General features: G+C 40.2%; 1 protein-coding gene across 2 annotated transcripts in view; it reads right to left on the bottom strand.

Moving 5' to 3' along the window:
* Positions 1-1678: 1678 nt before the first annotated feature.
* The window catches only part of tsg101a (tumor susceptibility 101a), a 39740-nt gene continuing 13493 nt past the window's right edge, over positions 1679-27925 (bottom strand). The window contains exons 6-10 of one of the 2 annotated variants that reach the window (XM_080190385.1): positions 19072-19135; positions 14050-14141; positions 11360-11562; positions 10461-10700; positions 1679-2006 (exon numbers count right to left, since the gene is read on the bottom strand). In XM_080190385.1, the coding sequence (XP_080046511.1) occupies positions 1917-2006; positions 10461-10700; positions 11360-11562; positions 14050-14141; positions 19072-19135 (689 nt within the window). In that variant the 3' untranslated portion in view covers positions 1679-1916. The remainder of the gene's footprint in view (positions 2007-10460; positions 10701-11359; positions 11563-14049; positions 14142-19071; positions 19136-27925) is intronic. The other variant, XM_080190387.1, reaches the window with a different exon arrangement.

Below are 27925 nucleotides of genomic sequence, written 5' to 3'. Positions count from 1 at the left end.
AGGTTGGAAATGAGTGTTTGTTTTTAAATTATTTTGCTACAATGTAATTTTATTGCATTTAGTGTTTGCTGTATTTAGTATGTGTTCAAACATGCAGAAGTTCAAGATGAAATAGGCAACTAACAGATTGATGACTGCATTGTACCTCCACACTAACCCAAGGAACCTGTGCTAAAGCATGCATCAACAGTTGCTTTGGCAACTTGATCGGGTTACAGTTGAGACTATTTAGCACTGTTGGGGGCCCCGTGAGTGATTTCTGGCCTTGGCTCAGGAACCAAGACCCTGCTTATACCATTGTTCCTATGGGAAAATCTATTCCAACTTACAACATTACAACTCATGAGATTTTCAGGAACCAATTTGTGGCGTAAACCAAAGGACCACATGCATTCAAATTTACACTGACATCAATTACTGGCTTCTTACCAATCCCAGGTTCACAATGTTACAAAACCAATTCACCTCTATGTTGACCAGTACAAAGCAACATTTCGTAAGTGTGACTTTGATCCTACAATATGGACTCCTTCAGTCACTACTAATGTGTTTTTAAATTTAACCCTATTTCTATAGGCAGCAATAAGGGGAGTATATGGTCCATGCTCTAATTGTGAATGATGTTGACTTGTTATTTGATATTTTGCTGTACGTTACCATTGTGGATCAGTAAAGCTGCAAAGTCACATTAGAAACACAAAACTGAGGGACAAAAGTTAAAGATTTAGAATGAGGGTTCTCTGATGAGAAGAGCTGAAGCAGTGCTGGTATTACTATCGATGGCAGGTAAAAGGTGTGGAGGAATAAAGTTACAGGCCTGAGCTGGGAGCTTTCAGACCTAGAGTATTAGGTGAGGCCAAGATACTTGAAGGGAACATGGAGGATCATAAAATTCAAAGCAATAGCCACAAAGACAGTAGGAACAAAGTGCAGTGAGAAAGTGCAACTTGCACGACACAGAACATAAGCAGTAAGTTTCGGACAAGTTTATGCAAGAAATTGAGTTGAGATGACAAATATTGGTAAGTGTTGAGGAAGTGGTTGGGCAAAGGTGAACCATGTTGCCTAAATGGAAGTAGCTCTGATAATTTACAAAGTTGTGATGTTTGAAGTTCAGATCGTTAGAGAATTCAAGGTTTTGCATGCTTAAGATTTAGTCTGAGTGTATAACCTAGGAGGCTGATGGTGTAAGTGGGTATTGGCCTGAAATGAATTAGCTTTACTCAACATGGAACTGGATGACATTTTCACTCATTTTCTGTTCAAAAGAGTACTGTTTGGACTGACACAGGGAAGTCCCACAGAGCTGGACAAAAAGACATGATGGAGAATCATATGCTATTGAATCAAATGGTATAGCAACAGAAAACTTGTCACTTTTCATCTATTCAAAATGATATGGGTCAAGTATGTTCATTGGTACAGTCATAGGACAGTAGATCCGAAACAACTCCTTTCGCACAGGTTTTTAAACCCAATTTCTCCCTCTGACTCTTACTGGGTAATGGGCTATCTGATCTATTCCTGGAGGTAATGAAGTACATTTCAATATCATGGCAAACGTCTTGGATAAGGAGTTAAGCAGCTTCATCAAAGACCATGATCAATGTGATTTTTTAAAAAACTGCAATGATTAAAAACTTAGATAAAATTTCCCAACACAATATAGCTGTCAATGTATTTGGAATTTAAAGAATCTTTATTCCAATTCCTAATTGCTGCTCCTGAAGGTTACAGGTAAATACAAAGTCCCACAACAAAAAAATCTTTAAAAGGAAAGGAAGCAATCAGAAAGTCAACATAATTTACAGTTGGAATATGCAATAACTTAGTATTTTTCTATGAAACTGGTTAACTGCAAAGACAAATGAGAGAGAAAGTAAGTCAGACCTGACTCTATAATCACAAAGAATGGCTCAGTACAAGTCACTAAGACCAGCTGTTTTTCTTGCTTTCTGCATCAATGCTCGAAGTTGGAACTGTTTACGAGACAAGAGTCGCACATGCTGTGGAGAGGAGCAAAAACAATTAGTGACTTCGGCAGTGGTACCGAATTAGAAAATTGAATCTTCAAACTTACAGTACTGTGGTTCAAAAGCAGATAGTGTGTTGTATCTAGTTAGAGGTATAGGCTGTTCTTAAAATCTCTAGAATGGTAACTGAGCTCACATGCTTCATGTATTTGAAATGAAAATTCTTCACTGGGACTCAACTGTACTTTCAGTAAGTTTATCCCAGGTACCACAGGTGATCTCAGTCTTGAGCAATAAGGCAACAAGATATAGAATACAACTTTTATTTGTCCATTATCTGAAATAATAAAATAGCATTGACACATTATAAAATACACATTTATTAATGTAACTGCACCCAAAATAGGAATATAAAAAATGCATTGGTTGTGAACTGACAGGACACAGCTTTTCCTGGATGTTATGTGGTGGTTTAATGCTGACCATTCATGAAGCCTCCTTAGCTTATTGTCCCAATTCCTTCTGATGGATTGCTCAATTTAAAGTGCTTTTTTAAAACTGATAAAGCTACTAATCGAACATGTGAATAAATAAATCCACAACATTCTTGTATTTAAATTGAATGGCTTGCTACATCCTTTGGGCATTGCCCAGAAACCATAGACATGAAGGTTTCCCTGCGATTGTGCCTCCAGTTACTTCTAACATGGCAAACCTTCATCAGAAGGATACTTACATTGGTTTTCCATACTTAATGTTAGTGCCAAAACATTTGTTTCTATCTAGAGGACAGATAGTCCTCCCACCTGATGTGACAGCGGACTTCCTCAGGACCACACAGGTCCATTGAACAAATGTGTACATTACTCTACAAAGACTGAAAGCTGAGCTACAAGACACCCTGCACCATGTATTTAAAAGGTCAAAACACCAATGTGTAGGTAGATTAATTTTGAAAAATATCTGCTGATGCAAAGTGCCTGGAAGTAAGTTGGAGTGTTTTTGTAATTGGTGGATTTGCCAGAAAGTGTTGCTGTGTCTTCCCTATGATGGCAGAATATTAAATGACTTGTCCACAAAGACTGCAACAGGTCTGGGGGCAGCGGCGGCACTACAAGTCTGTAGCATGAGGTGGAGTAAAAGCTTCGGAAAGGGGTAGCTGTACACCATGTCCCCAACCAATTCTGTCAGATTCCTCCATGCTCTGTAACAAAGACAGGAAGCTGTTTAGCAGATCTGTCGATGCACCCAGCATTTCAGTGTGCAGGTTTATCTAGGGCTTATCTACATGCTGTCCCATTGAGGTCTTCATCTAAGACCCCAGTGGCAGAATTCATCTGTGGCCACACCACCTGGTGAGCTGGCAAACCATCCTTTAACTCCTGGTGAAACTGCAGCCCTCACATACTGGTGATTTACCATATATGAATGCTAACTCTATTATAGTCTCTAAGTGCCTGAGCTGATGATCTAGAGGGTCAGAACAAGTGACGGGGCCACTTTATTGGTGCTGTGCTGCTATTCTCCTACTCATCCTCAAGCTGCTGTGACTGGCCAAGACAAAGTTTTTGGGTATCTGGAAACAGAAAATCAGATTGGTGGTGGGTGGAAAGCAAGAGATCCTTGTTCAGACTGCTTGCTCACCATGCCAGATCTGAAAATAAGAGCCAGCTGGGAGTTGAGAAGTGGTATTAAGCAGGAACATACTGCCCCACAATGTTCTTAGCAACACCAGATGACTTATTCTAGTGCTGTTGGTCCTATGATGCCAACAGTCTCTTGATAGTGGTCAAAAAATGCAGGTGTTCTTGTCTTATGCTGGTTCTACTTTACTTCCATCTATCGGGTGCCACCTTGTCCTTCAAGAGGGAGGGAGGGAGGGAGGGGGGCAGAAGCTCAATGATTGTATGTCACTGTTTTTGGTTGTTGTGCCTGCCATAGCTAGAGGTAATGAGAGGTAGGTGTAATGCTAGCAGCATTGGTTGGTGGGCAAACGATCAAGTGGAATATCTGGATGTTGGAACTCAGAGGTGGATATGGTGGTGCACTGGAAATACCAATTCAGGAGGGGTTGTATACACATTGGGGCTGTTTGAAGAGTACAGATTGGATAGTGGTTGTGTACATATTAGGGCTACTCATACAATACAGATTAAAAAGTGGTTGTATTTGCATTGAGGTTTTTCATACAATACTGATTGGAGAAGGGTTGTGTACACGTGTTTGTAGGGACAGTACAACAACTGTGATCTCACCAATGCTCAGTAAAGTTGTAGCAAGACTTTCCTACTTTTATATTTCTTAAACTAGTCAGAGGTGGGATGAATTGGGGATGAGTGAAGAACAAAAGGAAGATCAATGAAGGGGTGAAGCAAGGATGGATTAAAAAGGATGATAATGCCATGCATGAGGTGATAGTAATGGGACAAGAAACAAAAAGCGTATCTAGAGGTGTGAATGAGAAAAGCAGTCATCAGCAAAAGCTGCCATCCAAAAGAAAATGGAGCATGCACTATGATCTCCAATAGTTGAGCTCAATGTGGTGTCTGGAAAGTTGTAAAGTGCCAAACTGAAAGGTCAGATGCTGTTTCTCAAGCTTTGGTTCAGTTTGTAGTGTAGAAGATCAAAGAGAAGATGGTCAATGGGAATCTTACACAGAATTAAATCATAGATGATGGGAACCTGGGAGTCAAGCTTGCAGACCGACAAGAAGCACTTTGCAAAGCAACCACCCACTCAAGATTTTGCTGTCTTCAATGTCTCTCCCTTTCCAATCTGTGCACTTGCTTAAAACTGTTAAGTCTCTAATTTTTCCTGAGAAAAGGTCACTAACATGACACTTGAATACTGCTTCTTTCTTCACAGATGCTGCCTGACATTGAGTATTTCCAGCATCTTCTGTTTTTATTTATTTCTAATTTAAGCTTCTGCAATATTTTGCTTTTGCGTTGAATTATTTTGGTCAGGCACAGATGGAGAATACAGCCTCTGACTTGGAGAACCATAGTCCTGTTATATCTGGATGAACCATTAAAGCAGGGAAATTATTCTGTAGAGATACCTTACAAATTGTGTTTAAGGAAACACTTGTATACTGACCAATGTGTTATCTATGTCACAAACAAAACAGACTGTTCGCTTTGCTCAGTGGATGTGCTTACCTAACTGAAGCTTATCTAAATGTTTTGATACAGAAAGAAAGCTTCAAGGCAAAACACTGCAAATACTGACGTTAAGCAGAACACACAGAAACAAAACAAATGTCTGCACCATCAATTTCTAAAACTTAATTTAGCACAAACATCAGCATTTTTTAGGATGGTGGAAGAGAGGGATTTAAAATAATGGATCTCCCAACAGACCACTAAAATTACAAATCTTAACAGCAACATGTCACAACTGTCCAAAACCAGTGAATTATCAAACATTAAGATGAACCCAATGAAAGTTTAAAGTTTATTTATTAGTTCACAAGTAAGCTTACATTAACACTGCAATGAAGTTACTGCAAAAATCCCCTGGTCGCCACATTCCAGCACCTGTTCGGGTACAGAGGAAGAATTTGGCATGGCCAATGCACTTAACTAGCACGTCTTTCGGACGATCAGGAATAATCTTCCTGAACAAATCTGTCATCCCAAAACATTCAATTCTTCAATAGGGAAAGGCGGTGGCGTAGTGGTATTGCTGCCGAATTATTAATCTATAGACCCAAAGTAACGCTCTGCGACCTGGGTTCAAATCCCACCATGACAGCCTCTAACTTGAATTCAAGAAAAAAATCTGAAATTACAAGTCTAATGATGAGCTTAAGATCATTGTCGATTGTCACAAAAATCCACCCGGTTCACTAACGTCCTTTAGGGAAAGAAATCTGCCACCTGCTGTGGCTTACATGTGACTCCAGTTCCAGAGCATCGTGGTTGACTCTTAAAATGTCCTGAAGGATAGGCAACAAATGCTGGTCCAAACCAACATCCCACGAATGAATCAAAAAAAAAAAATGCTACCTATCAGGCTCACTGGGGCAGGTAATGATCATCGTGGGGACAGTCTTCAACTTCTAGTGCTTCTTGAAATACTTCTACATCACCTCCAACACAGTACTGTGAACAACCCAACTCTGTGCGTAACCTCTCCCAAATCTATACTCTACAAACATCCCCAATACGTATACAACCTTTTCCCAATCTGTACGAACAGCCCCAACATGTACATAATCTCTTCCAATCTATACTAAACAAACAGCTCCAATATATACACACAATCTCTTCCCAACCTGTGTACAAACAACCCCAATATGTAAATAACCTCGTCCCAACCTGTACTGCACAAACAGCCCCAATACGTACACAACCCATCCCCAATCAATATACTTCGAAGAGCCCCAGTGTGAATACAACCCCTCCCCAATCAGTGCTGTTCAAACAGCGCCATTATGTACACAAGCCCTCCCCAATCTGTTCTTCTTGAGTGTTGTTGGAGCTGTACTCATCCAGACAATACAGTGCATTCCATCACACTCCTGACTTATGCCTTGTAGATGGTGGACGGATTTGGACAGTCAGGAGGTAAGTTACCCGCTGCAGGATTCCTATCCTCTGACTGCTTTTGGAGCCAAAGTATTTATCTGGCTAGTCCAGTTCAGTTTCTGGTCAATGATAACTCTCAGGATGTTGCTAGTGGAGGATTCAGCAATGTTAGTGGTAATGAAAGTGACAATGCTTTCTGATTCGTTCTGAGAGTGCAACTGGACTGTAACGATATTCTCTTCCAATCAGTATTGTGAACTCCACTGTGTACACAACCTCTCCCAATCAGCACTGAGAGAATAGTTGCACTATCGACTCCCTTCTCATTCCTACTGTGTGAGCAGCTCAGAACATAAGAAAGGACTAGCCCATTTGGCCCATAACTGGATCACGGTGGTTCCGTGATCCCAATGCCACCTTCCCCCAGTAAACATATCCCTTGATGCATCAAGGTTATCTAGAAATCTATCAACCTATGCTTTGAACATTCTCAAGCACTGAGACTCCACAGTCCTCTTAGATAGAGAATTCCAAGATTCACCAACCACTGACTGACAAAAATGTTTCCTCACCTCAGTTCCAAATGGAGAAACATTCTTCCTGCATTTCCATTGCCATGTCCTGGAAGAATTTTATTCTATGGTATCACTCTTCAGATGACATTGCCACCACCCCAGGGGTTAGTCTGGTGAAACTTCATTGTACTCTCCCTATGACCAGTATTATCCTTTCTTAGGTAAGGAGACTAAAGCTACACACAATACCCCAGGTGCGGTTGCACCAAAATTCTACAATTGCACCAAGACTTGCTTATTCCTGTATTCAAATCATCTTGCAATGAAGACCAACATATCATTTGCCTTCTTAATTGGTTGCTGCACCTCATGCTGTCTTATAGTGACTCATGAACAAATACCCAGGTCCCTTTAGACTTTATACTTGCTTCTGAACAGTACAGCATGAGCAGATCCAATGTGTACAAAACCTCTCCCTATCAGTACCATATGAATAGCTTCATAATCTCTCATTGATCAAAAATGTGACAGCAGCTGAATTGTGTACACAAACTCTCCCTGATCTGTAACTTATTAAAAACTTCACTGTGTATATACTCCTTCCCTCAAAGCTCCAAAGTCCTTAATTTTTCCAAACAGGATTCCTTAACCATTTCAATTATAAATCTATTTTGAAAATCTGAAATTCTTAGCTTAGCTGCAATTGTGAATGGCTGAGATATATGCTCCCCTAAATTGGGGACAATAGTTTCTGGTTGTTAAGACAGTTGTCACAAACAGAGACAGCAGAGAAACTGGGGGTGTTCTCTTTGTAGTGAGTCATAGAATCCTACAGTACAGGAGGGGGCCATTTGGCCCATCGAGCCTGCACCAATCACATCCCATCCAGGTCCTATCCCCAATCCACCTAGCCTGCAGATCTTTGGAATGTGGGAGGAAATCAGAGCACCCAGAGGAAACCCACTCAGATGGGAAGAGCATACAAACTCCACAGTGACCCAAGGCCGGAAATGAACCCAGGTACCTGGTGCTGTGAGGCAGCAGTGCCAACCACTGTTCCACCATGCTGTCCACATTGGTTGATAGAAATTTAACAAAAGTTTTCAAAATCATGAAGGGCTTTGATAGAGTAAAGTCAGTAAACCCATTTTTAAAGGCAGAGTATTGGTAACCAGAGAATGTAGATTTAACATAATGGGTAAACAAACTAGAGGGTAATGGGGCTGGAAGACATTACAACAATATGGGGAGGTGAGGCTATTAAGCGATTTGAAAACAAGGAAGCAAATTTAAAAATCATGGCATTGCTTTACCAGTAGATCATTAAACACAGGAGTGATGGTTGAGTTAGTACGTGGGCAGCAAAGTTTTGGAGGGTAGAAACTGGGAGGCCAGCCAGCAGTGTGTTGGAATACTTAAATCTAGACATGACAAAGGCATGGTTGAGGGTTTCAGCAGCTGATGAATTCAAACAGGTGCAGAATTGGGTGAGGTTATGGAGGCATTTTTATGATGGTGCAGTTAAGTGGGTGGAAGCTCATCTCACCAAGGTTGCGAACAGTCTTGTTTAGCCTCCAGATACTTGCTAGAGAAAGATGCAGTCAGCGGCAAGGAACTGTAGTTTGTGATGAGGACTCCAGACCTCAGTTTCAGTCTTCCTAATATTTAGTTGAATACCATTTCTACTCATCCAGAATGGGATGTATGACAAGCAGTCTACAATCTACAGAGTGAAGGGGGTTAGGAGGGATGGTGGGGAGGTACTGTTGGGTGCCATCAGTGTACATGTGGAAGCTGATGCTGAGTTTTCAGATGATGTGACTGGGGGCAGTATGCTGAATGAAGGGGGACACCAGAGATGGAGAATCCACTAAAGGTGATTCTCTGGCTACCATTAGACAGGTAAGAATGGAATCAGGTGAGTGCAGTTCTTTCTAGCTGGAAGACAATGGGGAGGAATTGGAGGAGGATGGTGTGGTCAAACCTGCCAAGATTGCAGATAGGTCAAACAGGCCAAGGAGGGACAGCCTTTTTTTATCTCAACTGCAGAGGATTGATAAGAGCAACCTTGGTATAATAGTGGGACAGAAACCTGAATGGAGGGATTCAGAGGAAGCATGGATTTGATAGACAACAATATGGATTTGAAGAGGAAAAGGAAGTTGGAGATAAGACTATAAGGCCTAGGAGCAAAGGTAGGCCATTCAGTCCACTTAATCTGTTTCGCCATTCAATGAGATACGACAACTGTTTGCAAGAAAAGAGGCATCAGGGATTATTTTTTGTGGAGAGGGATAATGAAGCAGATTTGAAGGCGAGGGAGCAGGAACTGAGGACAAAATGCCATTAACAATATAATTTATCATGGGGTGACAATAAAAGTTTGATGGCCAGCATTTCAATGGGAATAGGGTTAAGGGAGCAGGAAATGGGCATCACAAACACGATGAGCTTAGAGATTGCATGAGGAAGAAAACAGAAACTAGACAAATCCTTATCTAGAGAGAATCTTGTGAAAATATGTCCCCCACCCCAAATAATTTTTAAAAATAGTTTTGCTGTACACAGTGGATAAGCCAGAACCAGAATACTGTAACAAATGGAGATGTTAAGACAATATACACTAAAGCTAATTTGATAACACATCTGTGTAGAAGGAAAATTAGCTCAGTAATAGTGATTTATTTCAATTTAATCTCATTTTCATTGGTCATAAATCTACTTATACAACTTTCTAACAAACCAACAATTCAATTAGATCAAAGCATGTGCTAACAAGCTCAGACATGGTGAAGGAATTACAGTCTTCAGAGGACAATGGCAGGCACTTTACATACTTCAATATTTAATTATATTGATGTATTTTACAGAATATGGTCTCTTATCGCTCCCTGAAAATGACAGGGGAAAGGAGAATTACAGACTTTGGATGTATATTTCTCAAACATCCATTTTAGGCAAAAATCTGCTCACACAATTTCTCCCATGGAGGAAGTAGACAAACATCAGGGATGTTCACAAGGCACAGTTCCTGAAAAGCGAGATTTCAGACTGAGCACTGGTCACAATGTAGGACCAAGGTCGGGGGGGCTAGTGGATCTCATTACAACAGATAGTCCTCTCACTCAAACAAGGTGCCAGCAAGTTTGCAACTCTGCAGTTATTTCAGTCCAGGGGACTCAGGAATGTCTCAGTGACTGAGTTATTCAGAGTTGCTGTTTACATCCAGCAAGACAGCAGTGCAAAAACGCAATTGTTTCAACCTGTTTTGTAATTTCAGATTCAAGTTGTAAACCGTGTGGTTTCAACAATCGTTATCTGCACTCCATCCCCAATACAGGAATATAAGATGACCACTCTGACATTCATATGTTCAGTGTACTGAGACCCTGTGAGAGGGGGAAGAAAGAGATAATCACATCAGTTCAAACTTTTATTACCTTCAAGAAGACTTCCAGGTCAATGACATCACGTCTCAGTGCTTCACCCAGGTAGAAAATGGTGTCCTCAATGGCATTCTCCTCTGCATAAAGATTAAGAATCTGTTTGTAGAGGGGTGCTGTTGGCACAACCACTTCATCAATGTCATTGTTTTCAGACTGGCTTTCCATTTTCTCCAGTGCAATGCTCAGCTCATCGTCCTTTTTCCGTAATATTTCAATATTCTTGTCAACCTCATTCTGGGAAAATGATAAGCTTTGAGTCAATGAAAGCTCAAACAATACAACAGCCAGAGCAATCAGAATTTTATAAAATGTGTGCAGTAGATATATTACAGGAATATAACTTCTAAATCAAGCAGGTGGCTATTTATGAGATAAATTTCAAGAACATCAGGTGATTAATCAGAACTGTGCTTTGATGATGCTACCCTAAGTAATGCCCATATTAATCCAATAACTCTGAGGAAACCTTTTTGGTGTATGGCACGTACAGTGAAGAGGAGGTTAGCAATCTAACAAACCAATCATGAAACTGGACCCCAAGGTGTGAGGCAATCCGGAAAAGGGAAAGCTAAAAAATTTTCCTTTAGTCTGTAGCCAAGATATTTTGCTGACACCAGCATCATCAAACAAGTATGCTGAGAGTGGAGTGATGTGGTATGTTCCAAATTATAGGTCAACACTTCAGACAGTAAATTATTATACACACCAAATCCACTCTACAAAAAAGGCTCTTTCACCAATCACTGACCAGATACACACATGGAAATTAATTCAACGTCTGAGATAGTGTCTTTTGTCTGTGTCTTGTGGTGATGATGATGAGACCCGTTACTATTATGTTACATTACTGGCTTTGAAACACTTAGCAATTCTCTTCCATGGCTCAGTCTTACCGTTTCTTGGTCCAACTGATTAACCATCGCCTCCAGCTTCTGGTGGCCTTTTTTTAAGTCTTCTTCTGTTCGTTTGAGGGCATCAAGTTCAGCCTGAGCACGATCCATTTCTTCTTTCATCCGCCAACGCAGCTTATCACTAACTGCAGAGATCAAAGAAGCACGAATCGTGTCCTCAGTGATGGTGCCATCTCTGGCAGGACCTGTAATACAAACTGAATGTTGGCCCAAACACCATGGAATCTGACAGATGGTTCAAAGAACTGTCTATAAAAACATTGTTGCAAACCTCAACCTACTGTCTGAAATTTAGAGCAGACTGCAAATTGCCATTTTGAATCCTCTTTATTAGCCATTTCAAAATTCAAGAGAGATGTACAGATAACAGCTGTTATTTTTCTATTTTGAACTTATCCTCAATTAACTCTTCAGAGAAGTGAGTGAAGATTCATAAGTTTTAAGGCCTACGAAAGGCAATAAAGTCACTGACGGTTAAAAGCAGCATGTTGCAGGACATGAAAAAATTGAAAACGATATGGTTGGTACAAACTTTTAGTTTCTAAATTGTGAAATGGTCAATATATAGAAAAAATAGTAATTCAAATAATGTCACCCAAGTCAAGATAGAATTAAATCAAATGCTGAAAATTAAAAGGCATTTAAATAACTTATTTGTACTTTGTCAGTAAATTTCCAATCTGACTAGAAAAATACTTTAAGAATTTAAAGAAATAGGAGCCTGATTCACCCATTCAATATCATTTACTAGATCTTGTCCGCAATTCCAATTTCCAGCCTGTGCCCGTAACTCCAGACTCTTATCATTCAGAAATCTGGCTATCTCAGCCTTGAATATCTATAACTGTCTAGGATAGAGAATTCCATTATAAATCTCTGATTGAAGAATTCTCCCCTCAACTACATCTTATTGGTGAACTCATATTCAGAAACTATGCTTCCTTGATCTAGATTCCCTCAGGTGGGGAAAGATCCTATCAGCATCTATCCTGTCATGTCCCTCAGAATCTTACACGTTTCAACAAAAATATGGAGTTGCCGGCGTTGAACTGGGGCAGAACAGCAAATAGTCTTACACCAGCAGGTTAAAGACCAACAGGTTTATTTGTTGCACGAGCTTTCGGAGCATTGCTCCTTCATCAGGTGAGTGAAGAGTTCAATTCACAAACAGGGCATTTATATTCACAAACTCAATTACAAAATAATGGTTGGAATTTGAAAGACTCACATTCCAACCATTATCTTGTAACTGAGTTTGTGTTTATATATTCCCTGTTTGTGAACCAAACTCTTCACTCACCTGATGAAGGGGCAATGCTCCAAAAGCTCGTGTTACCAAATAAACCTGTTGGACTTTAACCTGGTGTTGTGAGAATACTCAATGTTTCAACAACATCACCCCTCTTTCTTCTAAACTCCAATGTTCTAGGCTCCAACCTATCATCTTTCTTCATAAAGAAATGTCTGTGGACACCTACACAAGGATTAGGAATAGTAGCTTAATTTTTAAATGAACTTATAGCATACAAATTCATGGAATGACTATGATTTTCCATTCAAACAAAAGCTATTACTAATAAATGAGCAAAATAAAGTTACTTAGAACTGCTGGCTTTATACTTTGAGGAATCTCAGTCAGGATTTCTGCACATTATACAAGGTTTGGTGTAAAAATGAGAAACAAGTTTCATAGTGCAGAATTATACTGGCAGCTAACTGAAGAGAAGTGTCTCAACCTTTTTTTTTAAAGAGTCAGCAAATATAGAAGATTCCTTTCTGTTAACCTTAATAAGGCTCCTGATGCATGATCTGTTGGAAGTCAGTAGTCAGCTAAGGTTTCAGTTCCCGATATAGCACAGTGACATTAAGAAACTCTCTCAATGGTCTTACGTTAAGTGTTTCACCATATAAATCAGAAGGTCGTGGATTTGATTCCTAGACTATGCTGAGTTAGCTTGGCTTCAGTCAGAATACATTACAATAGGACTTGGGGCCCCTAGACCGTCTGTGTGTGTCTCCACGTTTCAAAAATTCAAATACTATTGATCCAAAGCAAGATAGTCTCTGTGCATCTGCACGTGCGCGCATCTCTCCGTGTCCCCGTGTGCGTGTCCAGAGAACTGTCTGTGCGTGTGTATGTCTCTGCCTGCATGTGTCTCCACACGTGCATATCCCTCTGTGTGTGTGTGTGTGTGTGTGTGTGTGTGTGTGTCTGTCTCCCCATGTGGGTGCGCATGCCCCTCTGCGCGTGTCTGTCGGTGTGCAAGGTAAAATAAATATGTGGATATCAAGTTTGACAGTGGTGCCCTACGCATCAAATAGTTAGCAAACACTCATTGTCTGGATTCAGGAATGATAAATGCCCACTTGTCAAGATAGTGGAGAAATATTGCACCAATGGAACCCCAAAAAGTGCTATCCACTGAGAAAATGAGTGGAAAAAATTTGAACAGCCTTCATTAGTTGAGATTGGTTCCAACAATTGCCAAAACTGAATGCAGCTGTGAAACTTTTTCCTTCCATCATGACCTAAATAACCCAAGTATATGCACTTTTTGACAAGAAACATGTCATGAACCCAAAAATATATTAATATTTAATCACATTTCTAACTACAACAATGTTATTTCCAGATATTTAAGCTATAAAGTGAAGTGTTCCTTATCTCTTACCACCACCAGCAGAAGGATATGGAGGGTGCTGTGCAGTGCCTGTGGTTGGAGGATACGAGGCTGAATGGGGATATGGATATCCAGGAAACCCGCTGGAAACAGGAAGGAGAAAAGGAAGGAATGAAACAACTGTTGCACCACAAAACCATGACAAAAGAGAAATAGTGTGAAGTACTGGGTACAAGTGCAATGCATGAGCAGCTGTCAGAGGAACATCATGAAAGATTCTGTTAAGATAGAAGGACCTAACGGCGACACAAAATTTGGCTGCATAACAAACATGGACTGTTTTTATTGCAGCCTCTAACAGCTTAATCAAAGCACGTGAACACTCAGTAACTGGAAAATAACAGAAGCACAGATTTGACCTTTCAAAAAGTAATTTATTCAACAAGCTTACTATCATCACAGGCAAGATCTCCAAATGCTAATCTAACTGTAGCTTGCATTATCATTCCAGGCAGATGCTGGATCAGCTCCAGAACCTGCAAGTACTACACTCCTGCATCTAAAATTAAAATGCATCAGAGCAAACAGTTGTTGTAATGAAGTCAGAAACTGAACGTTGGCATAATAATAATAATAATATTTTGATTAAGGTCAGGAATTTTCCAAATGAGTGTAATTTACTGTATCTTAATATATCTGTCATAAACTCCTTATTTAAACTTCTGCAGTTCAAGGATCTTAAGGATCTCTTATCTTAAGAGACAAGGCACTTCAATGTAGGATTAGTGAAGAAATGTATTCAGTCAAATGCATTATCGCAGGATGGGTCAAGTGGCAGATTCTCATGCTCCTCAATCATGCAACAACTTTTTTTGATTCGTTCGATGGACATGGGCATCGCTGGCTAGCCAACATTTATTGTCCATCTCAAGTCATCCTTCAACTGAATGGCTTGCTAGGCCATTTTAGAGGGTAGTTGAGAATCAACCACGCTGCTGTGGCACTGGAGTCACTTGTTGGCCAGATCAGGTGCAGACGGCAGATTTCCTTCCCTAAGGGAAGGCTAGCTTTATGCACTCATCCTGACAAGTGGAGAAGACTCAACCACACTCCTTACTTGTGCCTTATAGATAGTGGACAGGCTTTGGGGAGGTGAATTACTTGCCACGAGATTCCTAGTCTCAGGCCTGCTTTTGTAGCATGGTAATTATATGGCTAGTTTAGTTCAGTTTCTGGTCAATAGGAACACCCAAGATGTTGATAATGGGAGATTCAGTGATGGTAATGCCACTGAATGTCAAGAAAAGATGGTTAGATTCTCTCTTGTTGGAGATGGTCATCGTTAGCATTTGTGTGGCTTGTCAGCCTAAGCCTGGGTATTGTCCATGTTTTCTTGCATTTAGTCATAGACAGCTTCAATTAATGATGGTATCAGCACATTAAACAGAGATAATCTAAGTTCAGGAAATCAAGATATAAAAATAGATTGGGTAGAGATAAGAAATAATAAAGACTGAAGTCAATTGTGGGAGTGGTCTACAGGCACCCAAACAGTAATCATACAGTAGGACAGAGCAAAAGATATGAAGTAATGGGAGCCTAAAAGAAAGATGTGGTGATAATCGTGGTAGATTTTAATTTGCATTTAGACTGGGAAAATCTGATGGGCAATGGTAGCCAAGATGAGGAATTCACTATGTTCTCAGGATACTTCCTCACACCAACACATTGTGCCACCAACTGACAGCAGGTTAAACTAGGCCTGGTATTGTGCAACAAGGTTAATCAATGGCCTCAATGTAAAGGTACCCCAAGGTAGCAAGGATGTTTTGGCCTTGGAGGGAGTGCAGAGGAGGTTCACTAGGTTGATGCCGGAGTTGAGGGGGTTGAGCTATGAGGAGAGGCTGAATAAACTAGGCTTGTACTCGTTAGAGTTTAGAAGAATGAGGGGAGATCTCATTGAGACGTATAAGATGATGAATGGGACGGACAGGATAGAGGTGGAGAGACTCTTCCCGCTCAGAAAGGATAGTAGGACTAGGGGGCACAGCCTCAAGATAAAGGGGGGGCGGTTTAGAATGGAGTTGAGGAGGAACTTCTTCACTCAGAGGGTGGTGAATCTCTGGAATTCTCTGCCCGTTGAAGTGGTGGAGGCTACCTCACTAAATATTTTTAAGACGCGGGTTGATGGGTTTTTGATAAGAGAGGGGATTAAGGGTTATGGGGAGAGGGCAGGAATGTGGAACTGAGCCACGACAGATCAGCCATGATGTTATTGAATGGCGGGGCAGGCTCGAAGGGCTAGATGGCCTACTCCTGCTCCTATTTCTTATGTTCTTATGTAGCAACAATCATAGTATAATTGAATTTTTCATTCAGTTTCAGGGAGACACAAGTGGATCCAAAACTAGTATTTTAAATTAAATAACGACAATTACAAGGGCATCTAAGCAGACCTAGCTAAAGTGAACTGGCAAATTAGGTTAAGGGATAGATCCAGTGGTGAGCCTTGAAGAGGATATTTCAGAATACACAGAACAGATATGTTCCAACAAGAAAGGAAAATTCCAAGGGGAGGACTCACCATCCATGGCTAACTAGTATCAAACTTAAGAAAAACCCAGTATCAAACTTAAAGAAAAACATACAATTGAGCAAAGATTGGCAGCGGGTCAGGAGATATCAGACAGAATATAAAAACAAAGAATGACTAAAAGATTGATACAGGGAAAAATTAGAGTAAGAAATAAAGATAGCTAGAAATATAAAGGCAGGTAGCAAGAACTTTTTGTTTTTTTTTACAGATAACCAGAAAGGGAAAGTTAACAAAGGAAGCACTGGTCCTGCAGAAAGTGAATCTGGAGAGTTGATTATGGAAAATAAAGAGGTAGCTGAGGAACTTTATTTTGCGGAAACACATAACACCCCAGAAGTAGCTGTAAATCAGCAAAAGGAAGAACTCAGGAAAATTATAATCACTAGGGTAGTGTTATTCAAAAAATTGTTGGAGCTGTGGGCAAAGAAATCCCTGGGCCAGATGAACTTCGTCCTATGATCTTAAAAGAAGTTGCAAGTGAAATAGTTGATACAATGGATTATTTTCCAAAATTCCCTAGATTCGGGGAAGGCTCCATTAGATTAGGAAAGAATGAATGTGACTTTTTGTTCAAAAAGGGAAAAAGCAGGGAGGGACTGGCCAGTTAGCTTAATATGCCATTGCAAATTGTTAGAAGTCATTATTATAGAGTTATAGCAGGGTATTTGGAAAAATGTGGGTAACCAGTTATAGTCAACATGGTTTTGTGAAAGGGAAATCATATTTAGCAAATCTAGTGGAGGTCTTTAAAGAAATAACATGTAGATAATTGGCAACCAGTGGATGTACTGTTCTTAAAATTTCCAATAGGCACTCTTTTGATCAGATGCCACATCAAAGATTGTAAAAAATAAAAGCTCCCAGTGTAGAGGGTAACATATTGCATGAATGGAAGCTTGGTTGGCAAGATGTAACAAGTGATGTGCAACAGGGATTAGTGCCAGGGCCTCAACTTGTTACAATTCAAATAAATGATTTGGATCAAGGACCAAAGATATGGTTTTTAAATTTGCTGATGACACAAAGATAGGTTGGATAGTAACATGTGAAGAGGACACAAGGAGGCTACGTAGGGATATAGATAGGTTAGATGAGTGGGCAAAGACCTGGCAAATAAAGTATAATATAGAAAGGTGGAAAATTATTCACTTGACAGGAAAAATAAAAAAAGTATTAAATGGTGAGAGGAGGCATTGCACTGAGATGCAGAGGAATCCAGGTGTCCTAGTGCATGAATCATAACAGGCTAATATACAGTAAGTAATTGGGAAAGCCAAGCAGTCTACTCCTGTTCCTAATTCTAATGCTAATATAACAGCAAAAATATTCAAAAAGCTCAGGACAGTACAGTCCACTTGATTGACATCTCATCCACCAGTCTAAACATCTATTCCATCCATCATCAGTGTACTGTGACTTCAGTGTCTATCATCTCTGAGACACATGGTAGCAACTCACCAAAACTTCTTTAACTGCATCTCCCAAAGTCACCATCTCCATCACCGCAAAGAACAATAGAAGCAGCAAGTGCTGGTTAGTTGCATTGGCCATGCTAAATTCTCCTTCAGTGTATCCGAACAGGTGCCACAGTGTGGCAACTAGGGAGTTTTACAGTAACTTCACTGCAGTGTTAATGTAAGCTTCCTTGTAATGCTAATAATTAAACTTTAGGTGCATGAGAATACCACGACTTCCAGCTTCCCCAAGTCACACACTAACTGACTCGGGCATACAGCTGTTTATTCATTGTCACTGGGTCAAAATCCCAGAACTCCCTACCTTACAGCATTGTTGGAGCACCTTCACCATATGGCTCAGCACCACCTTCTGAAGAGTAATTAGGGATAGGGAGAATAAATGGCCGCAGCAGTGGTAAACATATCCTAGGACGGAATATTTAACAACCATATTGATATTGCAAAGGGTGCCTATGATGCCGATGATGCAGTTTTCAAAGAAAGGATCAGAGTTCTGACAGAAGTTAATGTTTCTATTCTCAATACTGGCTACTGAGAGCAGAAAACCCAGGTTGTCGTGTCTCAAGAGAGTGTAATGTTAGTAGTAACCAAGTGTCTTCTTCCTGGTCTCTGACTCCTGAAGACTTAGATTTGTTTTCATCGGTTCTAAAATACCATCTGCTGTTAAAATTATGCTATAGGATCAAGCTGAATTATTTTAGAAACAGATATTGCCAGTGATATATTATTTATCTTGTACAAAACACAGGGATTCTTGCCTTCATTGAAGGATTGACTACTGCACTGTTTAATCTCATTCAAACAGTACCAGATATCTTTTATAGTCACCCAAACAGGTAGAAGGTACTTTAGTTTTACAAGCAACAATGTAGTATTTCATCAGTATTCTGCTCAAGTGTATTAGGCTGTATTATACATCCAAATATAGAACACAAATTAATCCATAAATAGTTTTAAAATACAAGTCTGCATTACAGCTCTGGTAAATATGAATCATACCCAGCATTGGTGTGGCCAGATGGATATGGTGCAACTCCAGCTGGCATTCCAGGCATGTAAGAAGCTGGAAACAAAAAAAGAAAAACATACCAGAACACATTAATGGTATATTATAACAGCACATACAACAGTTTGCATATCTGACATTGCCACAATAAGTCTTTCATGCTTACTTTATCAAAAATGTCATGTGCGGTGCATTCAACATTGATGCAATGTGTACAGTTCATAACATGAGGTAACACCAGTTTTTAGCCCAACATATTTGCATGTAAATACTACTAAAGAATGATTAGTGTAGCAGGCCAGTTTGTCATGTCCACTCTCTGCACAAGTAGTTCAGCTAATCCCACTTCCCTGTCTATTTCCTATAGCCCTGGAACCAATGTGATGGGAATGATTTGTATATAATTTGTTTATTTTGGTCCAGCATTAAGTTCTTTTTGGAGTTGTTTGCTTTCCTATCCCTTTTTCAGGTTTCCTCCACATCAGGCTTATATCAGAACACATATGACAATGGTGAAGGCACTTCTTTGATTCTGAAAGTGTTTAACCTCTGCAAATTACCTTGCACACGTGTGTGTGTGAGAGAGAGAGAGAGAGAGAGAGAGAGAGGGAGAGAGAACATTGCAGCTACAAGCATGCAATTCATTTCTTTTCAGCACACAGCATCACACACATTTGTCCTGGGGCACACTTATTTATCAGCAACCATGGCAACTTAAGTGCTTCTAAGTATTTGTGAACACTTTTAAAGAATTGAAAATTTGTTCCCAATAGAAAGACAACAATAATCCACTTAAATAGAAACAAGCTAAGTGGACTATTTTATCCATGGTTTAGTTTTTGATATTTTTGTAGCATTTAAAGTGCCCTTCTAAAAATACTGAACTTAACCTGGAAATTTTGCATTGATTAAGCAAATATATTACGTAGGTGACAAATTATTTTAGAAATTGACAAACTGAAGTCAGGCTAATATTTTGATTGCAGCAATCAAGAACAAACTGCATCCTCTTAAATCATTAAGGTTAAACATATGCTGCAAAATTACAGGCTTGCTCAAAAAAATAAAAATCCACTTGATTACAGTTAGTGTTTTTTTAAATCTTGCTACTGGGGCCAAGCTGTTTCTTTAGACAAACACTACTGCGTTACGTTTTTGGATCTGGTTGAAATTACTCATCATAATTGTCTAATTCATATAGACATAAAACCCTCTGAATTACTATCTCACTTTTAAGAAGTCCCAAAATGGCCATCACTAGTATTCAATGATGACTGTCAATATGTAGCATTTCCAATGTACATATGTATTCTGCTAACATTAGTGGTGTGAAGAAAAGAACAGTAAAGTTTGTCTCATGAAAACAGCTTGGCCTCACTAGCTTGATTTTAAAAAAGACACTAACCAACTGTAACCAAGTGGATTTTTTTTGGCTTTATCTGTCATTCTGCAGCACATTTATCCTCACTGGATTCAGTGGATGCAGTTTGGACACTCATGAAGTTAAGAAACACAGAATGACCAGTAGGGATCAAATATTCCCCAGAAATGTTTGTTCGTTGTATCTGTTTGGACGTTTATTTTTTCAATTCGTTTATGGGATGTGAACATCACCAACAAAGCCAGCATTTATTGCCCATCCCCAATTCTCCTTGAGAATTGGTGGTGAACTGCCTTCTTGGAACTGCTGCAGTCTATGTAGGTAGGTACACCCATAATGCCATTAAATCAGGGAGTTCCAGAATTTTGACCCAGTGATAACGAAGGAACAGCAACATAATTTCAAGTCAGGATCATGACAGACTTGGAGAGAATCAGAAGAACAAAAGAGTAAGCCTGTATGATCCCATTTTATACGGTCATTGTTGATCTTTATCTTTGCAGCCATAAATAATCCACTCCTTCTCCTGAACCAAATCCATTGGTGTATGTCACGTCAGTCCTTCCAGAATTTTATATTTTCCAATTAAATCATCTCATTCCAAACCCTAGAGAGTATAAGCCAAATTTACACTCGCATCATAGGACAATCCTTTCATTCTAGAGATCAATCTAGTGAACCTTCACTGTACTGCCTCCAATGTAAGCATATCTTTCCTTAAACATGGAGACCAAAATTGCACACAGTATTCCAGGAGTGATCTCACCAAATTTCATCAAAACTTCCTTAGTTTGTACTCTCGTTCCCTTGCAATAAAGACCAACATGCAACATGCCACTCAAATTGTTTGCTGGACCTGCATATTAACTTGTCATTCCTTGTATGCATCAACATTTAAAAGTTACACATCTTAAGTAGCAATTCCCTGTCGTTGGACTGTTTAAAGAGAACTTTATATTTTAAAAGGCAAGAAGACACTGACCGAACTTTGATGCCATAAGTCACCTGATGCCAGGAGATGTAAGTTGACAATTAGTTACTATATGAATTACGTTGTAGACATGTCCTGACATGATTGCTTAATGAATTTCACGCCTTGCAGTGCCAAGGTTCACTTCAAAAAGAACTATTTGAAAGGAATGGACATATCATTTGTAACTTTATGAACTTACCTTTGCAGTGTATACAAGATCTACCAAAGAACTGAGATCCTGCAAAAATTGCAACATCTTCTACACCTACCTGTTCCAAGGAAGCAGATAACTTCAGTTCACCAGAATGTTTAACAAGCTGACTCAATGAGAAGCTAAGAGCTTCTAACCATATATTCTTTTAACTTTGATTTGGACTCTTAACTTTTCTTACTGCTGTTACCTGTATGTGACAGGCTATGTCTTACATTGTTTTCCTCAGGTTTAATGGCTAGTAAACCTGTTCTTTAACTCAAGAAAATGCTCCTTATGGTCCACTACATACACTGTAAAATAATACATTTGGATTTGAAAAAGATACCAATAACGAAAATAAATTTAAAACCTTTGTTGTAGCCAACTGAGGAGGTTAAATAGAGGGAAGCCAGTTCACTGCTCTTCCTAGTGCTTTCAGCTGTTTTGGTACTCCACGAAGTAAAATGCATTGTCTGAAAACTGGCAACTATGTTGGTGAAGAACTCAGGAGGAGATTAAGATGGATCACCCACTCAGCGCTTCTGGCCTACTGCAAATGCTTCAGCCGCGACTTTTGCATTGAAGCACTGGGCTCCACCATCATTGAGGACAGGAGGTACATTTGGTGCCTCCTCCCTCCAGTTCTTTATTTAATTGTCTACCATCATTCAATACTAGCTGTGACAGCATTGCAGAAGTTTAATTACTGGAGATTATGCAGTCTAGAACCTGCTCATGGTGACAGTTTTATGTGGTTGGTTCAGTTAGGTTTTTGGTCAATGCGACTCCCAGGATATTTGAGGGGAGCTCGGGTTTCTGTTCCAGAACCTTCTTGAGAACTGATAGCAGCCGAGAGGCTGCAAGTCTCTGTGCAGCCTTTCCCTGTAAATAAACGTTATGTTGTTTCTCTTTAACTGGTGAACAAGAATTATTACAATGCTGATGGTGGAGGATTTGGTTACGATAAGATAACACTATTCAATCTTGAGGAATGGTGATTAGGCTGTGCTACTGTAAAGAGATGTTCTCTGTGCATTCAACCTACTTTTGAAAAATGTACAGAGATTTTGCAAAAGTAGGTTGAATGTACAAATTTGTACAAACGTGAAGTGTACGAACGTTACACACAAAGATAGACTCTACTTGGTTTATCTTCCTTCTTTTATGTGTAAAGTTTAACTTGCAAATGGAACTCAACCACGGTTTTAGACTTTCTAACACAGTTGCCCAGAGAGATGCCAATTCCTGCCTTTGAAGAGAAGAGAATACGATGAATAGCCTACACAATATCAATACGGAATTTACACGGTTAATTGTGGCGTTCAGGTCTGTCAATCTATACCCAGCAGAGAGTAAAGTTTATTTAAAGACGCATGTTGCAGTTGACAAGAAACTCAATCTCTTTATGGAACTGCAGTCTAGCCATCAACCTATGGAAGATACTGGGGAAGAAAGGTCAATAAAACAAATAGGTAATAAAGAAATCATATCAGTAACAGTCATCGAACCTAACATGGCGTAACCAATAAAGATTATCTATTGCTCCTCTGCATTCTTAGGCAATGTTCAAACAGATTACACCTTATTGTGCACAATCAGAGTTACAGATGACCTTTGCTCATTCTCGATTTTGTTTATCTTACTCCAATCTGGTTGTAAGCTGAAACTCATTCTCTAAATACATTCCTCTTCTAAAAATAAAGGAGGCCTACTTAGACTTCTGGTGTGGAAGCAACATGTGGGATGGTGAGGGAGAGTTTTAAGGAAGTTGCAAAAGAGCTTTCCTTCCTTTGCAAAATTCAGGACCAGAGCCTTTCTTTAAAAATTGTACTCTTTCATGGGCTATGGATGTCACTGGCAAGGCTAGGATTTGTTGCTCATCCCGAACTGCCTTTAAACTGTGTGGCTTCCTGGGCCAAAGCAAAGGGCACTTAAGGCTCTATCATATTGCTGAGAGTCTGGAATCACATGTCGGCCAGGCCAGATAAAGATGGCAGATTTCCTTTCCTAAAGGGGACAGTGAACCAGATGGGAAACTAGGAGCCCTAGAATACAACACGTACTTCAGAAATCAGAGATTTACCAGAATCTGTAGGAGGCAACACACTACAAAGCAAACCAAGATGTTGACACAACTAAACAGAATTGCATGACCAGTTCAGCTGGCTGCTACCAGGATTGACAGAAATCAGGCACAGATCCACAAGACTATTCTGCCTTCATCTGAGAATTCCACCCAGCTCTTGGGGAAGCGCACAATACCCAAAGTCATAGGGGTCTTCATGGCAAAGTTTGGCATGACCATATCACTTGGAACTGGGGTGGCTGACTGCCATTTATACAGAAATGGTAAATTGAGAACCGGGCTGAAACAGAGTATGATTGTTTCTAGCTTACCTATAAAAGGGATAGATTTTATACTGGGTAATGATTTGGCAGGTTTGACATTTAGAGTTTCAAGACAGCCAGGTGAGGTGAGAAAAACAGAGGGGCCTAGTTTCAGAATAAGATGGAGATAATGAGAAAATTCTTTCCTCAAGACTCTTTTGAATTCTCTATCCCACAAAGGTGTGGAAGTTGATTTAATATATTCACGACAGAATTGAACAGATTTTTGAACATAAGGGAAAAATTTTAGGGAACAGGAAGGTAAGTGCAGTTGAGGAAAAGACCAGATTAGCCACCATTTTATTGAATGGGAGTGCAGGCTCTAAGAACTGCTACATTTGCTGTTAATTTCCCTGGCCAGAGCTTGAATAAAGCAGATATAAAACGCCTTCAAAAAAAAACACAATCATGGGAGAAGTCCAAACAGAACAGATTCTGACAAGAAACCGATAAGGCATCGTAGCAGGAAGCTGCATAGCAGCGAAGATTAACTAGGGCTTTTCGCCAAGATTATCTTGAGATAGGAGGGAACTCTGCTGAATCAGTGTAAGCAGGTGACTGAAGAACTGCCATGAAAATTCTTTTTAAAATGCAGATTTTCCAGAACACACTTTCCAAGCATGTCCCCATGTAAATTTGATAAAAAAGGTATAGCATGAAGCAGAATTAAAAATTATCAGCGATTTACAGCTCTGCAATAAAACAGAATAGTTCTCAAAGGGCAACACGTGCAATCTGAGGCAAGTAACGGCAATATGTAATTGAACCATACAGATCAAAAAGAGACAGGTCTAATATTTTAATATTAAAATCAGCCAAGCCAAGTTTGAATCCAGTTTCCTGCTCCTGTCACAGGACTGAACCGGTTCTTATCAAAGTCATGAATGGCATCCGGTGTGACTATGACAAAGGTAAACTATCCCTCATTCTTTTTGATTTGTCCACAGCCTTTGATAGTGTTGACCACATTATTCTTTGCCACCACCTTTCTAATGTCTAATGGGCTATTCTCATCTGGTTTACTAACTGTAACCAGAGTATAATATACAATAGTTTATCTTCCCATTCCTGCACAGTTCTCCCTTCCACATTCCATTTATATCCTGTCCCTCAGCACCATTCTCCAAAAACACAATCAGTTTTCACACGTACGCTGGAAATGCCCAGCTCTACCTTATTGCCAACTCTCCTGTCTCCTCCACTGTTGCTAACTTATCAGACTGGATGTGTAGGAATTTTGTTGAACTAAATATCAAGACCACCAAAGCCATTATCCTCAACCCCTGCTACAAACTCTGTCGTCCAAATACTGACTCTATCCCTTTTCCTGGCAGCTGTCTGGTGCTAAACCAGTTTGTAACCTTGTTGTCTGTCATATATGACACAAGATGAGCTCATACATCCACATCCTTCCAAAGATTGCTATTTCCTTCTCAGTAACACAGCCTGACTCTACCCCCACTTCAGCTCATTTAATGATAAAACCTTTGTTCATATCTTTGTTACAGACTCAACTACAGGCATTCCCCCATTTAAAATACATTGTAACAGCACATTTTCATTGAAGGACTGTTGGTAAATTATAAGTGGTCTGCAATAGCAATGCTGCCACTTTCATTTTTGCACGGTTACTGAACATGCTCACCGTTCTCAGAAACAAGCTGCCATTTTGCAGCTGCCTTGATCTTTCCTTCCGCTTCACTTCCCAAGCTTCTTGCATGCCACTTTTCTCCCACTGACACCTCCTCATATTCCCCCTCTTCCTCTTTCCACATTCACCCATCAACCCTCACCCACAGTGAAGTTATGGGGAGAGGACTGAGCAAGAGTGGGTGAGGGAGAGAAGCAGTGAGCAGGAGGGTGGTGAAGCAGCAAGTCCCAAGTCAGAAGAGGTAATAAGTTGGGAGAAAAAGTTAAGTTTATTTATTAGTCACAAGGCGACTTACATTCACACTGCAATGAATTTACTGTGAAAATCCCCTAGTTGCCACACTCCAGCATCTGTTTAGGTACACCGAGGGAGAATTTATCATTGCCGATTCACCTAACCTTCATGTCTTTGGCCAGTGGGAGGAAACTGACACAGATATAAGGAGAACGTACAAATTTCACATAGATAGTGACCTAGAAGCAAATGTTCAGAAAGGGAAGTGATGAGTCAGGAGAAGTGGCAAGTTGGGAGAAGTGGCTTGTCAGAACGGCTGGGGAGCAAAGCATGGGAGAGGGGCTGAGTCTGCAGGGTTGGGGGAGGAAGCAATGCACGCACGCAATGGAGCTGGGAGAGGCAGAGAGTCAGGAAGGCCAGGATAGGAAGAAGTGGGTGGGAGAGGCAACAATTCAGGAAACACAGCGAGTTAAGGGTTAAGGAGGGAAATGGTAGGCAGAAGAGGTGGTGACGAGCAGGGTTGGCAAGTGGGAGGTTAAGGAGGAGGGGGGGGGGAAGCGGTGCATTGGAGAGGTGTTGAGCTGGGTGGAGGAAGCAGCAAGCAGGAGGTAAGCTAAAAGGCTTAGAAATGCAAGTTATTAACAGTTAGTAAAAGGATCTTTGGGGCAGTTAGGTTCAAAGCACTAACAAGCTTTCAAATATAAAAAAATGTCAGGTATGCCTCGCTAAATATTTTTAAGAAGCGGGTTGATGGGTTCTTGATAAGAGAGGGGATTAAGGGTTATGGGGAGAGGGCGGGAAAGTGGAACTGAGCCACAACAGATCAGCCATGATCTTATTGAATGGCGGGGCAGGCTCGAAGGGCTAGATGGCCTACTCCTGCTCCTATTTCTTATGTTCTTATGTAAAACACTATTATATGTTTTCTTACAGAAAAGTGATTTTTTTAAGCATCTTTTTGTTCAGCATGCTTTTTTTTTCAGAACACATTAGGAGTGGTCAGCACTGCTGCCTCACAGCACCAGGGACCTGGGTTCCAATCCCGGCTTGGGTCATTGTCTGTGCAAAGTTTGCACGTTCTCCCCACGTTTGTGGTTTTCCCAAGGGTGCTCCAGTTTCCTTCCATGGTCCAAAAGATGCGCTGGTTAGGTGCACTGGCCATGCTAAATTCTCCCTCAGTGTACCCGAACAGGCACCAGAGTGTGGCGACTAGGGGATTTTTACAGTAACTTCACTGCAGTGTTAATGTAAGCCTACTTGTGACTAATAAATAAACTTCTACTTTATGTACCTGAACAACAGACTTAGCCTGAATTCAAATTATAACTGGTTGAAATTAGTAGAGACCTATTCCCTGAGCAGTTTTTGTCTACTGTAAAGTCTGAAACTTCCCATAGCAAGGTTTTTGTTATTTTATTTTCTTATCCTCAAATGCATGAGTTTGAATGATAGATTGGATGAAAACAGGTCAAATATTACTTGACACCTTGTGGTTAACCTCTCATTTTTGATACTTGAATGCTACTCTGCAATAGTACAGTGATACCACTTGTGGTGTCTGAGAGGAAATGCTGTGATATTTTTCTCTGATCAGGTTTGAAGACACTGGTGACTCAAGGACTGAAGAACCCTCTGGTGGATCTGACATCGCTGGAGAATAAATCATCAGGTGAGGTCAGCAGTACTTTGTGCCAGTGGTTCAACAGGGCACTTTAAACTTTAGTTGTATTCCAGTGCACTCTGGACAGATCCCATATTTTGCCCCCTGTAAACTTGAGGTCACTCAAACGCACACATCAATTCCCATTCACTCATCATCCATGTTCCAAGACATACAATGACTCCTGCTTAGGCATTTTGATATTAAAATTTTCATCCTTGTTTTCAGATCTTTCCATGACTGTGTTCCCTCCTGACCTCTGTAATCTCCTCCAACCGCATAACGCTCCAAAGTGTCTGCATTCCTCTCATTCTCACCTCTTCAGAAACCCCTATTTTAATTGTGCCACATTGATGGCAGTGCCTTC

The sequence above is a fragment of the Carcharhinus amblyrhynchos genome, chromosome 6 (assembly GCF_965287045.1).
Source record: "Carcharhinus amblyrhynchos chromosome 6, sCarAmb.v2.hapA, whole genome shotgun sequence".
Lineage (NCBI taxonomy): Eukaryota > Metazoa > Chordata > Chondrichthyes > Carcharhiniformes > Carcharhinidae > Carcharhinus > Carcharhinus amblyrhynchos.
This window is presented reverse-complemented; position numbering and strand designations above follow the sequence as displayed.